This window comes from Onychomys torridus, chromosome 4 (assembly GCF_903995425.1).
Source record: "Onychomys torridus chromosome 4, mOncTor1.1, whole genome shotgun sequence".
Taxonomy (NCBI): Eukaryota; Metazoa; Chordata; class Mammalia; order Rodentia; family Cricetidae; genus Onychomys; species Onychomys torridus.
Window position 1 is genome coordinate 94295385 of NC_050446.1, and position 14154 is coordinate 94309538.

At 54.2% G+C, this 14154-nt stretch overlaps 1 protein-coding gene across 1 annotated transcript in view; it reads right to left on the reverse strand.

The window, feature by feature from the left end:
• The window catches only part of Sptbn5 (spectrin beta, non-erythrocytic 5), a 44381-nt gene that overhangs the window by 2181 nt on the left and 28046 nt on the right, over positions 1–14154 (reverse strand). The window contains exons 41-65 of the mRNA XM_036185018.1: positions 13027–13142; positions 12816–12930; positions 12025–12138; positions 11804–11922; positions 11425–11590; positions 11060–11248; positions 10744–10821; positions 10050–10222; positions 7572–7662; positions 7328–7474; positions 6198–6335; positions 5837–6093; positions 5467–5653; positions 5027–5239; positions 3941–4137; positions 3607–3811; positions 3167–3361; positions 2927–3090; positions 2466–2741; positions 2179–2323; positions 1825–2001; positions 1616–1720; positions 897–965; positions 569–670; positions 388–461 (exon numbers count right to left, since the gene is read on the reverse strand). Of these exons, the coding sequence (XP_036040911.1) occupies positions 426–461; positions 569–670; positions 897–965; positions 1616–1720; positions 1825–2001; positions 2179–2323; positions 2466–2741; positions 2927–3090; positions 3167–3361; positions 3607–3811; positions 3941–4137; positions 5027–5239; positions 5467–5653; positions 5837–6093; positions 6198–6335; positions 7328–7474; positions 7572–7662; positions 10050–10222; positions 10744–10821; positions 11060–11248; positions 11425–11590; positions 11804–11922; positions 12025–12138; positions 12816–12930; positions 13027–13142 (3774 nt within the window). The 3' untranslated portion in view covers positions 388–425. The remainder of the gene's footprint in view (positions 1–387; positions 462–568; positions 671–896; positions 966–1615; positions 1721–1824; positions 2002–2178; positions 2324–2465; positions 2742–2926; positions 3091–3166; positions 3362–3606; positions 3812–3940; positions 4138–5026; positions 5240–5466; positions 5654–5836; positions 6094–6197; positions 6336–7327; positions 7475–7571; positions 7663–10049; positions 10223–10743; positions 10822–11059; positions 11249–11424; positions 11591–11803; positions 11923–12024; positions 12139–12815; positions 12931–13026; positions 13143–14154) is intronic.

Here is a 14154-nt window from a genome sequence, read left to right on the forward strand (position 1 = left end):
ACCTCTGCCACTAATTAGCTGTGTTACTTTGGACAAGTTTCTCAACCTCTCAGAGTTCAGTTCTTTGAGAAAATCATTAAGTCCCACTTTCAGACATTAAAGATAGGAGCTGTGAAAACCCGTAACTACAGAAAATCCAGGCAACACCTGGAACTTGGGGCCCACCCACTACCTCCTTACTCCCCTACAGCCCACCTGCCATGCTACCCAGGGCTGGCTGCCAGTTTGGAGCCTGCTTTTCAGACAGTGCTGCAGACAGATCTCTGTTCTGCTGTTCAGCCTGCCTCCCAAACGGGCCCCAGCCAACTCCCTACTTCCTGCTCAGGGCCTCCACCTGCAGCCCCTCAGCCAAGCTTGCTGTCAAGAGGCCAGGCTTACAATCCTCACCTTGTGGAGAAAGTATGCTTCCTGCCCTCCAGTCTCTCTCACTCAGGAACAAGGGGGGCTACGGAAGCCAGTTCCTGGGGAGAGATGAGGTACAGGGGTCACAGGGGCCACCTCAGCTTTTCCCCTGTGGGACCTCTGCCCCCACCCCAAGATTGGTCTCTGGTTGCCCAAGGTCTCTCACCCCAGTGCCACCTGGTACTTCTGCCCTTCTCATATCCGAGAACAGGCTCAGGGCTCTGCTTGCCAAGGTCCCATGGCTACTGTTCCAGGAGCTGGTGCTGGGCTGTGGGGAAGAAGGCCCCAGGCCTCAGACCTCTCCAGGGAAGTACTGCCCATGGTCTTCATGGGGAAGCGGGAACCCCTTCCCTAACCCTCTTCTCCTGTGGATAAGAACTATAGCCTTCCTGGAGATCACCTAGGAAGCTACCCAGGAGTCTACTGCTAGGCACAGTGCCAGGCCCAGATGCCCACTGAACTTGGAGTTGCCTGCACTGGGGACTCGCACTCACCTGCCTCCCGTCTGTGGGGGGCTGCTGTTTCAGTTCCACAGACCCCTCCATGACATGAGTGCCCTTCACCTGAAAATACAAGATGAGGGTCCAGCTGTCAGGCCCAGCACACACGAGAAGGGAGACACCCATTCCTCATTTCCAGTGGGCCCTATGTCTGCTCTAGAGTGTGTACGCTGGACACCCTGAGCCCCTGTGGTCTGCTACATGCTCCAGGGAGATAACTGTGGTCTGGTGGGGACACCAGGCTACAGTAGGTCCCTCATCTCAGCCAGACATGCAACCAACCCCTAGTTCAGAAAACCTCCACAGGAAGGCTCTGACTGCTAGCTCTGTTCCATCTTGTATGTTTCTGTGTGTGTGTGCGTGTGCGTGTGCGTGTGCGTGTGTGTGTGTGTGTGTGTGTGTGTTTGTATGCACACATGCACACCATAACCTTAATCGTTTCCTGTTTTCTCCACTCCAAGAGTGCTGGTCTCCTCTGTGATTATGTTTTAGCTTTGGAGTCTTCTGTCTTTGCCAGCCCGCAGGGGTACACTCTTCCCCAGGGCTCTGAGGTGGCAGGGGTGGTGGTTTTCCTGAAGGAGAAACCCTGAGGAAGACTCCATGAGGCCTCACTGCCCTAAGGAGCCCTAACTTGGAGACTGAGGAACTGTCCCACCCAACCACCTCAGATGTCTCTTCTCTATACCCAACCTCCCCTCATCCAGCCCTTGGACCTCTGTCATCATCTGAAGCTGGGTAAACCTCTCCTCATGGGCCGCCAGTAGCTTTTCCAAGCCCTCGTGTCTGCAGAGCAGACGTTCCACGTCCGTCACTGAGTGCTGAGAGAGATGAGTCAGTATGTGGCTCAGTTCTGGGGTGCCAGCCCTCCACACTTACCTCAGGGGCCAGTGAGCAGGGAACAGCAAGATCTGCCTCCACTTACCCCATAGCTGGGGTCCAGCAGCAGGCCTTCCTGGGAGGCCAGCCAGGCCTCAGCCAGCTCCAGCCTCTGCTGCAGCTGCTGCAGGCCCCGGTTCTGCTCAAAGCGTTGCCCACGCAGGGCCCTTGCTGCCTGAAGCTCCTGCAGCTGCCTTTCCAGCTCCTGCAGACACTCTTCCACCTGCAGGAAGGGGCTGTTGCCATGGAAGCCTGGGCAGAGCGCCTACCCTGGCGGAGCTAGCAGGAGAGCCAAGCCAACCCAGATCTTCGCACTGATCCTTCCTCACCTCCCTCTTCCTCACCCTTCTTGGGGCTCCTAGGCCTTAGCAGTGAGGCTCATCCCACCCTCCATTCACACCTCCAGCGACATGAAGTGGCCATTGTCTACTAGCTGCCGCCCTTCCTGCCGAGTGTTCTGGGCTTGAAGGCAGCACTCCTGGGTTTCTGGGTCCACCACATCCCCAGCCAGCTCCTCTGAGGAAACCAGCTCCTGAGACCACGCTCTGCTGGGCAAGGAAAGAGCTGCTAGCAGAGCTGGCGAGGCAGCCTGGGGCACAAGGGCAAAAGTGCTACTCCCCCAAAGCAAGGAGAGGACAGAGCTAAGCTAACAGGACGGACAGAGAGATGGACGGGACCCTTGCTTACAGCAATTCCCGACAGTGCCCAAGAAAGGCGTGGCCCTGGGTAGCCTGCGACAGCTCCTGGCTCCATCCCTGGACTTTGGCCTCCAGGTTGGCCCATGCCCCCTGCACCTTGGTGAGCCACTCAGCCAGACCCTCCTGAGCCACAGGACTGTGCTGGCCCAGTCGATGAGCCTCCACCTGTATCCTTGCCATCTCCTTTTCCATGGCTGTCAGTTCCCTCTGCAACCAGAACATAAGGTCAGGCCTCACTTCCATGGCTCTTGGCCTGTGGAGACCCCTCTGCTCTGCTCTAAAACCTGTGCCAAGTCCCTGGCCAGAAGGGGGGTGGTCTGGTGTTCTGAAGAAGGGGCTCAGGGGCAGGTCCCAGGTGAACGAGCATTACCTGTCATCTCTGATGAGGGACCGAGGCACACAGATCTTCTGCCTTAAGCCTGGCAGAGTGGGGCTGGGGTGAGCAGCCACGGTGAGGCCTTTACCTGTAGGCACCTGTGCTGCTGCAGGAGCTGCATAGGTGACAGGCTGTGGACTCTGGACTCTCCCTCTAGCAGGGTGGTCTTCTGCATCCAACCTTGGAGCTCTGAGGCAGCCTGCTCAAAGCTCTGGAGCTTACGGGCTGCAGCCAGGTTCTGGGGAGAATGAGGGAGAGCCTGCTAGGGGCTGTGCTGTGCTCCATGGCTCCATGCTCCCTGAGACATGACCTACCTCTCTACGGACTTCAATGGTCTTGTTCAGCCTCTCCCAAGTGGCCTGGACACGATACTTCTGGGCTTGAATCTGGGGGTAGAACCTGGGTGCTCCTCTTTCGAGGGGGGCCATCAGCTCCCTCAAGGTCTGCACCTTGGCCTGGCCTAGGCTCTGGACTTCTCTGCCGAAAGCACCAAACATGTCTTCCATCACCTGGAAGGATGGAAACCCAGGTATTGTGAGCTTCTATCAGCAGCCTTGGAGGCTCGTTAAGGGCCTGGCAGCATGAGTGGCCCCAACATCACTTAGCTGTAGAGTTCTAGAACTGCAGATTCTTGCAGTGACAACCCTCCAGCTTCCTCAGGTTCCCTCAGAACCTCCCATCCTCAAACACATGCCTCCTTTACCTAAAGAAGCTTCTCCCTCCTCTCCCCTGGGTCTACTAAGGATTAACCCACCTCGATGCCGTCAGGGTCCTGTCCATATTCCTGGCACTCAGCAGCAGCCACCTTGGTGGTCAGCCAGGCATCCAGGAGCCGGGCCTCTTGATCCAGCTGGTATAGGAGCAATTGCTCCCGTAGTGCTTGTCCCCTGCCCTCTGCTCTCTGCAGCAGCTGTGCATGGGCCTCCCTCACAGTCTGCAGCTGGGACAGCACCCTAGGACTATGACAGGAAGAAAGAACAGCATGGACTGCAGCCCTCCTAATCCAGGCTGGACTAGCATACCCTGCCTCTGTGACAGGGGCACCCTCATCTCTGCTCCTCTCCAGGAGGAGGGTAGTTTTGACATACCTGCCCAGGTTCTGCCCACTCTCCAGAAGGGCGACTCTTTGCTGTAGCTGCTCAACGCGACTGCCGAACCCCTCCAAGTCTCTTATGGTGGCTTCCAGGCGCCGCAGAAGAACGTGCGTGGCCTCAGCATCCTGGCCCAGGTCTTCACTGTCTAGAACGTGGCCCCGTTCAGCTAACCAGGACCCTGCCTCCAGGAGCTAGGCAGTGTAACAGCAGGAATTAGTTTCCTGGGCCTGGCACTCCACTCTGAGACATGGGCAGAGGGTTGCCGGCCTCAGGGTTCAGAGTGGGATTAGGGGATATGGGGTGGGATTGGGGGAGGGTGTCCTCAGCCAGTTGCATGGGAAATTTGGAGCGTTCTCACGGCTCCTTCCTAGCACCTGCTAGAAGATTCTCACTGTACCGAAGGACCCTGAGTGTCAATATTTTTAAGGGTTCCATGTGATTCTTGCCTTTTCCCCCATGTAACATAAAGACAACTTATTTTTGCTTCTCAGACACAGGGTTGCTATTGAGTATAATAAAAGCATGTTAAAAAATAAAAGCAAAGTTTATCCAACAGTCCTTACTTTGTTACTTTTCATTTCTTCTTGTTCTTTTTTTTTTTTTTTTTGTCTTGTGAAATAGGGTCTCACTTTGTAGGCCTTGGTTGGCCTGGAACTTAAAGTGGACCTCCTGCCTCGGCTTCCTGATACTGGAACTGTAAGCATGAACCACCATCCCTGGTTTCTAATTATTTTTATTTATTTGTTTGTTTGTTTGTTTGTTTGTTTATTTTGAGATAGGGTCTCACTGTATGGCTCAGCCTTGTAGGTGCTGAGAGTACACGGCTCACATTTCTTGTTACTTGTTTAGTTTGTGGGGTAGCTCAGACACAGTTGCAAGGTTCCAGGTGATTCTGACAAAATTCTAGCTGAGAACCCAGGCTTGGAAGAAACAGTGGAAGTAAAGCAAATAAGCGCAGTGTGCTCCGTACTGGAAGCAGAGGATGCACAGCTCTGCCTGCCCCTGGAGTCATGTTTTAGTCCCATACACTCCCCCGTGTTCTCAGCTGCAGCATCTCAGCATCCCACAGCATCCTCTCACCTCCATCGAAATCTGCTGGGCTTCCAGGGCCTGCCGCAGCATCCTCCTCCTCTGTGCTGCCTCTGACTGCAGGTGGTCCAGAGCCTCCTCCAGCTGCTGCAGCCGGGCAGCCACCTCTTCAGCGGCAAAGTGTCCAGCCTGCACAAGCTTGTGACCTGCACCCATCACCGCCTGGCTTAGAGCCTTGTGACTACTGATCTCATTCTCCAAATTCTGCAAAGGAGGAAGGACCAGGGCTGCGCTAACCATCAGGGAACCCATACCCTAAGCTGGGCCTAAAGATCCTACATACTTACAAGGAATTCCCATCCCAGGATTTCCAAAGAAACTAGGTGTCCCTAAAGCAGAGGCTTTGCTGGATCACAGTGCCCTGTCCTTGACTGTGAGCCCCCAGCACCTCTGAGGTGACCCCTCTCCAACCTCCTAGCATGGGCCAGCACCTGGTGTCTCTCCTGCAGGTGCCGCACAGTGCTCAGGCTCTGGCCATAGTCCTGGGCTGCGGCAGAGGGCAGCTTCTCCTGAATCCAGGCCATTTCCTCATCAGCATCCCTGAAGAACTCTAAGAGTAGGCTCTGGGCTTCTAGGGATGCCCTGCGCTCTTGTAGCGGCTCCTGAAGGCTCTGGAACCTGAAAGAGAACCAGAGTGGGTGGCGCACAGCCATCCGTGTTAAAACTAGACTATAACGTAGTGCTCATCTATTTTGTGCACTTCACTATGAGAACACACGCCAGAAGGTCAGGGGGGGATGCCCCTCCAAGAAGGCAGGCAAAGGGGGGCAAGATATCAAACCAGGGCTCTGGGTAATCTACCTCTGAAGTAGCTGCCGGGCTTGCTCTTCCACACCTTTGGCGAGGCAGTGGCCTTCCTGAAAGCAGGCTTGGGCTCGGCCCTGCAGCTCCTGCACTTGCCTCGTCTGACTATCAACAGCTGCTTCCAGCTCCCCCTGCGCCCCCAGGAGCTCGCCCACCCTAGGCAGGTCCTGGCTTTTGACAGGGGCTCTCAGCTCTGCTTCTATGGACTCTAGCCAGCTCTCCAATCTCTCCAGCATCTTCTGCAGATGCAGAGCCTGGGACAGAAGTTAAGTGAGTATAGTGAGTATAAGAGAGCGGGGGGGGGGGGGGGGTTGTCCTAGAGTCCTGTCTAGCAAGTTGCTTGACAGTCTATCCTCACCTTGTGGGCCCCCTGGAGTCCGGCCATCTTCCTCTGGCAGTTGGCCTGCAGCTCAGCCCAGAGACTTTCTAGTTCTTGCAGTCTCCTCCGGATGGTCTCTGAGGCCGGGTAGCCTCCATGGAGCAGCCTCTGACCCTCCTACACCATACATTGTACATACATCCTGGACTAAGGATGCTGGTACCCTGGTACCAATGACCAGCCTGCATTCTGACTGTGTGATGTGGGACAAATTCCCATCCCCTCTTCCCTCCCACTGTCCATCCTTTTCCCTCTTTTTTCTTCTTCTTTTTTGAGACAGGGTCTCACTACATAGCCCAGGCTGGCCTCAGACTTGGTGTGCAGAGTTTTCTGTAATTTTGAGTGATGGGATGATGGGCCTGCACACCAGGCCGGCTCTTCCTCCTTGCCTCCCTGCCCTTTTCTTTCTGAGGCTGGGTCTTGCTTAGACTGCCCAAGCTGGCCTCTAACTCACTACTGTCCAGCCTCAGCCTCCAGTGCTGGCATTGTGGGTGTGTACCACCACACCCAGCTTCACAAGCCTCTTAAGCTAAGTCTCTGTCCTCTCCTATGTAATGCAGTAGCAATGGCATTGGTTAAATGAGGTCACTAACACGGAATTATTTAGCAAAGCACTTGATATCAGGAGTAGCCGGCCTGGGGTAGAGAAGGGAATATTTAAAAATAAAACCAAAACAAACAAATACAAAAATGATACTCTGTTTTGATATCCTGAGCTCCAGGGCTGCTAGCTATGTCTTATTGTTTTAATCTACTCTCTATAAAATTATCAAAAAGTGCTTTTGTTTGTTTGTTTGTTTGTTTGTTTTTTGTTTTTCGAGACAGGGTTTCTCTGTGTAGCTTTGCACCTTTCCTGGAACTCACTTGGTAGACCAGGCTGGCCTCAAACTCACAGAGATCCTCCTGGCTCTGCCTCCTGAGTGCTGGGATTAAAGGCGTGCACCACCACCGCCTGGCAAAAAAGTGCCATTTTTGAAGAGGGCATATCTGTACATAGCCTAGCACACAGAAAGCATACAAAACACAGTGGTTGTCCCTACTATGATTCGAAGCCAGCTGCAGGGGTGCAGGGGACTGGGCTGTGGCCCCTCAGCCTCCTGGAACCTCACCATCTGCAGCTCCTGTTGCTGAGGAACACTGGCATCCAGCACGGCCTGGAAATTCTGCTGCTTCTGCAACTGTGTTTGAATCGTGGTTGGGTCCTGCTGACCCTTGTCCAGAGCCTCCAGGTTCTTCTCCCTCAGCCACACAGCTACCTAACACAAGGACAGAACGGGACTCTGCTTTCCCTAACCTCTGGAGAGCCCCCAAGAAGGGCTACCCCACAACCCTCTCAGCCCAAGCAGTGGGAACCTCATCGGAATCCTGCAAGAATGTCCGAAGCTTCCGCAGCTCCTCCAGCTGGCAACCGTGCGCCCTGGCTCGCTCTGTGAGCACCTCTCTCCTGCAAGAAGAGGGTCTCGTGGACTCCCAGGCTCAACTGCCAGGACTGGAGAGTGCGTGCACCCCCCTCCGTGTGTGTGTGTGTGTGTGTGTGTGTGTGTGTGTGTGTGTGTGTGTGTAGCCGAGCCTTTCACGATCCATATCACAATGCCCTGAGTCAGAGGTTTCCTTTGAAACAAGACACATGTGCTTCCCCTGTATATTAGGATCACTTATGTTCATGTCCCTAATCTGAAGACATAACTGTGTTTGGAGATAAATCAGCTCGAATCTGAGAGGACAGGTGTCCTTGTATGAGGAGACACACTCAAAGGGATGACCATGTGAGGACAGAGAAGACCATAATCCAAAGACAGACCCTTCTACACCTTGATCTTGAACTTCTTGCCTCTAGAATTGTAAGAAAATAATTTCTATGGTTTATATCTCCCAGCCTGTAGCACTTCATTATAATAGTCCAAACTAATGTAGTGTCCAAGCAACTTTTTCCTTTTCCTTTTCTTTTCTTTTCTTTTCTTTCTTTTTTTCTTTTTTTATGTGTTGGGGATTGAACCTAAGACCTCATACATGCTAGTCCAGTGCTCTACCACTGAGCTGCACCCCAAGCCCTACTTTTACTTTTTAAACCTTGTGAGGCCGGGTCTTGCTAACTTGCCCATGCTGACCATAAGTTTACTCCATAGCCCAGGCAAGCCCAGTTTCCCAAATAGCTGGGATTGTAGGCTTGAGTCACTAGAACCATTTTGTTTTTATGCTGTTATTACATTTCAATTTCATTTAATAGATACATATGTGGGGGGGGGGGTGCATGCCACAGAGTGCATGTAGGGGTCAGAGGAACTCCTAGAAGCTGGTTCTTGCCTCCCTCCACAGGTTCCAGCAACTGCATCTTGTCGGCAAGTTCTCACCTGCTGAGCCATCTGGATTACTGTGCCGTTTCTTTTTAAGATAGGTTCTCACTGCACAGCTCAGCCAGGCTTCAGGTGTGCTGCGCAGCCCGATCTGGCCTCAGACTCTTCATCCTCTGGTGCTCTTCCAATAAGTGCTTGGGTTACAGGTGTGTGCAACCATGCCTGGCTTTAGCCACTTTTTTGATTATGCATTGCTGTGAGCAGGAGTCCTTCACACACACACACACACACACATACACACACACACACACACACCCTACTTTAATATTTAACATACTTAAAACATTTGATATGTGCATGCTACATTATGTATTAATTTATATGTTCCCTATATGTACCTTTGAAACAGTGTATTAAAAACATTAGCAGGTGCACGCAGAATGAAGTTCTAATACCTCCACCCCATGGCCTATGAACAGTTCATCAGTTTCCCCTTCACTGGTGTTACCAAAGGGCATGGAGCTGGGGAAAACCTGAGACTAGATGGAAGCTGGGCACCCTCTCGAATATGGCCCAAGCCTGGGGAGAGGGAAGGGGGCAATGTCGTCATGCTGGGGTTGACGAGGCCTGCCAGGAACCACCTAAGGTAATAGAACTGGCGAACTAGCCTGCTGTTTGTCTCCTCAGACCTCCGTGGGTACCCAGGGAGGGAAATCTACCTGTGAGAGTGGAGAGGGATGGGGCCTGAAAAGTGGCTCAGCAGAACCAGAGGACCCAGTTTCGATTCCCAGCACCCACATGGCAGTTCACATCATTTATAACTCCACTTCCAGGAAACCTGATGCCCTCTTTGGCATAAACAAACAGGTAAGCAAGAAGAGATATAATAGCTCCTGTGGGAGCACCAGCACAAGCAGCCACAGAAGAAGCGGGAAGGTAACCCCAGCCAGTCTGGACATGGCTTTTGGCTGTATCCGCCTTGGTCTCTACCCTGGAGGAGCCGGGCCAGCTGAGCCAGAGGAACTGTTAGGAGGGAGGAGGCAAGGCTAGTGTCATGGGCAGGCCATGCAGGTCTGTGGCTGAGCTTCAGTTCCATAAGAGATCCTCAGCCCACTCAAGAAGGACAGGCACCATGTTAAGACACCACAGCCCTCAGAGGCAGATTTAAGACTTAACTAGGCTAGTTGGAGCTGCCTCAGGTTCCACCACTTAAGGTAGAGAGGCTCAGGCCCGTGGTGTGAAGGACTGACCTAGCACACTCCTGTCCCTTCCTTGTCACTCAGCCACTTCCTCTTGGTGTTCCAGTGTGAGTTTCTTAGTGGACGAAGCTGGGATGGAGGAAATGGATGCCACTGTCTAATGGAGAACAGGCAGACCCACTGCCAGGTCAGGAGTGGTGGGTACTCCCAGCCTCTGACCCTAGGCTTTGGACAACACTACTAGTTGGGCCAAGAAGTTGAACAGGAAAGGAAGAGCTTGGATAATAGATGTCCAAGCTAGCTCACCCCCAGTTCCCGTCATCCCAGAGCACAGGTACCTCAGGAGTAGGGCCTGGCACCTGTCCAGGATGCTGTGGGCCTCAGGGTGTCCACTCTGGTGCAGGCTGAGGGCTGTGGCCTCCAGAGCACTGATCTCTTCAGCTCTTGTCTTCAGGTGATGCTCACGCCTCTTGTGCTTTGACAGAAGGGTCTCCACAGTGGCCAAAGGATCCTGATGGGAGTGGGGTACTGATGCTGACTACAGGGTCGCCCCCACTCCACCCTGAACCATCTGCTTCCCTCTAGAACCCCTTTCCACAAAGTGACTCTTCTCCCAATGGCATTACTCAAACCCCACAAAGCTGCTTCTAGCTTTAGGATGGGGGACCATCTGTGTCCATTTCCAGGGCAGGCTGAGTGCTCGCCTCTCTCCTGTATGCTCTGAGTAAGACTGTCGGCGCTAACTATTCTCCCAGGTCTCTGTGAGTTACGCGTGCCTGTTACTGGGGTTGAGACGATGTCGGAATGAGGACAGGCAGAGAGAGGTAAGAGGAAGATCCGAGGGAGCGACCAGCCTCACCATAAGCTCACTCCCTCGGCTCCTCAGACACACCCTATGGGCCCTACCCCAGAGGCCAAGGAACTCTTAGGACTGATGGTAACTGGTCAGCAGTGGGGAAGACCCTGACCCAGAGGGCCTGATGTTTCTGGCTGGCTCTCGTCCATCCTTCCCCACTCCTGCTGGGTACCTACCGTCAGTCCCTCACTAGCTAGAGAGGATTCCTCACTGTCGAACCAGCGTTCCACCTTTTCCACAGAGCTCAGAAGTAGCTGGTAAAAAAGGACAAGAGAAGGTCAGAGAAGGGCCCAGTGACTACCCAGGTACGTGTGTGACCTTCCTGGTGGTTCAGGCTGGAGAACCAGGGGGCCTGACTCCATGGTACAGGAGCAGGCTGAATGGCAGGCATGCCCGAGGAAGGCAGGCCTTTCAGCTTTGGCCTTGACCAGGGCTGTGGAGACATCACAGGCCCTGACAGTGGAGCAGGCTGAAAGCTGGCCCGGGGCCCACCTGCTGCTCCAGGGCCTGCTGTAGCTGCTGCTGCCGCCTCTGCCATGATCCCTCCAAGCTGCTCAACTCCTGATCCACAGCAGCCAGGGGTTGTTGAATCCCAGAGGCCAGCTGGCATCCAGATGCAAGCAGCTGCTGCCCCATGCTTCGGGCCTGGCTAAGGCTGTCAGCTCGGATGTCCAGCTGGACCTGTAATAGGCCTGAGATCAGTTCCCTGTGGGCTGAGGCCTCCCAGGGTCACCAGAGGTCCACCAGTAAGGAGAGGGAGGATGGGAAAGAGCGAAGTTGGTCAGGAGACAGAGACAGGTCCTAGGAGGGGTCAGAGGAAGGGGGCATAGTGAGGGGTGACAGGGACTGTGGCTCACCCTGTATGCCTGGTGCTCTTGCAGCATGTACAAGGCTCTCTCAGGGCTGCAGGGGCTGCCCCGAGTGTCCATCTCAGCCTTCAGTCCCTGTGCCCAGTCCTGCAGATCCCGCAGCAGCATCTGGAGCTTCCAAACTTTATGGCCCACATCCAGTGACTCCCTCCTGCTCACAGGACTCATTGGTTAGTTCTAGGATCATGGAGCCTCCTCTCCCTCATGCCCAGTATTCTTTAATCCCTCAGCACAGAAGGTCTGCCTGCTGGGAATTAACTGGTAAATGGTACGGGCACTCAGGAGAAAGGGGCCAAGGAGAAGTGTGCAGATTGAGAACTGGAGGGCACCATTCCACATGGGACTAAGGCCCAAGGGCTCATACCACTTCCGGGCCCTGCTCCAGACCTTCCACCAGCTGTCCATCATTTCTTGTTGCTTATGACTGAGGCTGTGGGCAACCTCAGGACTTCTCTTGGACAGGCGGTCAACCTTACCCTCGAGAGACTGTAGAGATAAAGGTCAGAGGCTAGGCAGCCAGGGGCCTGGGCTATATGGGTCTTAGCACATGGCTCTCAGGAATCCACCAGGGCTCCCAAGGATGCACACCTCCATCTGAGTCTGGATGAGGCCCATGCCCTGTTGTAGCATTTTCTGTTTCCATGATAGCCTCTGTACATTCTCCAAATCCTCCGTGCTCTCCAGGGCCTGGATCAGGGATTCCTGGGAGGGTGGAAGGAGAGCCATTACAGGCTAGGCCACAGCTTCAGCTGTCCCCTCACCACAGGATGGTGGCAGCGGTGCAGAATGCAAGCACCTTGCCTGAATCCCTTCCTGCTGACCGGAGGGTGGGACCGGAGGCGGGCCCTGTACCTGACCAGAGGAACAGGAATTCTGGGGCGGGACTTTGGGTCCTGACTTTGCTCTGGTGAGACTTTCCAGGCATGGTCTCTTTGACTCTCCCTCTGGGGAGGGATCTCAAAGGACAGAGGCCTGGGTTAGCTGTGAGGGCAGGATCCAGTGGGAGGGGATGCTGTCCCACACAGGACTTCTCAGGTTGCAGAGGCCTCAGCTGCACTTTTACCAGCTTTCAGCCCACCTGCACCACAGTGGGAACTGACACCATCTTGGGCCAAACCTCTTCTGGGCTCTAGACTTGCTTAGGGTCCAGGGAAAACAGATAGGTGTGCTCTGGCCTCTAGACCCATCTCACATCTGGGATAGAAAGAGGCAGGGGGCTGGCTTGGGAGCTGCAGAGGTGTGGGAGTGGATCTCATCAGATTCCCTGGTGGACTCCTGGTGGGATCCAGATGGAGAGCAGAGGTGGGCCAGGGACTGGGGTTGTGGGGGACTCCATGCCACTCCCAACTCTGTGCACAAGGGGACTTTTCACTACCAACCTTTTCCCTGATCTGCTCAGTGAGGTCATCCAGTTCACTGGACAATGTATGTATCTCCAAGGCTGATTCAAGCTGCTGCTGATACAGGAGCAGGTTGCCATGGAAAGTCTTCCACCTGACCACAGGATGAGGGTGAACCTTGCAGCCTGAGGTGGCACCCAGCCCCTCTTCCAGCCCCACTGCTGCCTCCCTCTCCCTGTCTGAGACTGGCCTATTGTTGAGCTGGGTTTGCCGCTGGCAGATGGTCTCAGATTCCTCGGGGCTCGGGTTCTTGAGCTGCAGTGACAAGTTTTTGATTCTCCTGATGTAGGTGTCACCCACCGTGACCTATGGGGAAGGGAAAGGTGCAAACACTAACTAGCACCACCTGTTCAGGGCCTCCTCCTGGAAAAGCTGTTGTGATTGTCTCCTGGGAAAGCAATCACCATCTTGAGTTCAGCTGTACCTCTTGCCAAGGATCATCCCAGCTGGGCTTGTTGACCCTTTATACCCCCTCATGGTCGGGTGGGAGGGTCGCAGGACCCTCACCTGAATATCCAGGTGCTCCATAGCATCTGCTGTATGTAATTCTGCCTTAATTGCACACGGCCTGGGGAAGAGGCTAGACGGTATAAATTGGGAAGAGTATGGGAGGGCTCCATCAGAGCGCTCGCTCATCCCTTCTGAGTAAGCTTTTCAGCTTGTTGGGGGGAGGAGTACCCACATTCCTGTATTATACTCTGTAAGGAAGCCCAATAAACCCAGAATGAACTTTGTCTCATGTCTTAATTTGTCACTGGGGCCTTGGGAGAAGGGGTAGATATTGCTTATGTCTCCCCCTGGGAAGGAATTTTAGCAACCACAGCAATTTGGGGAGTGGGAGGTGGCTGCTTCCTCTGCAGTGACAGGTGCTGGAGACCACCCCCTCAGCTCTGAGGCAGGCGGGGAAATGGGCTTCTCAGAATGAGGACTGGGTAGGAGGGGGAAGGTGGACACAGACCCATGAGTAATGTTTAAAGTTAACAATGGAGTTTGGACACAGTGGGGCTTACAGGTCCTCAGGGAGGGGAACCCCAGCAGGGTGGATCACAGGCTTCCTGCTCCCCACATTTGTACCATTTCACTCATCTGAGAGGTGATCCCAGAGCACAGTGGGGCTCTGAGGGTCATGGTGCTCACTCATGGCGGGTCAGGACTCGCCCAGGGCACCCTTCCTGCTGTACCATATGGCACAGCATCCAGCTAATGCCACCACCAGCTAAGGACGTGTTGGGTTTAAGACTGCAGCCTTTACCAAAATCCCATACACCTGCATCGAGGTCAGCGCCTTCCACACTCCGTCTGCGACACCTGCTTATGA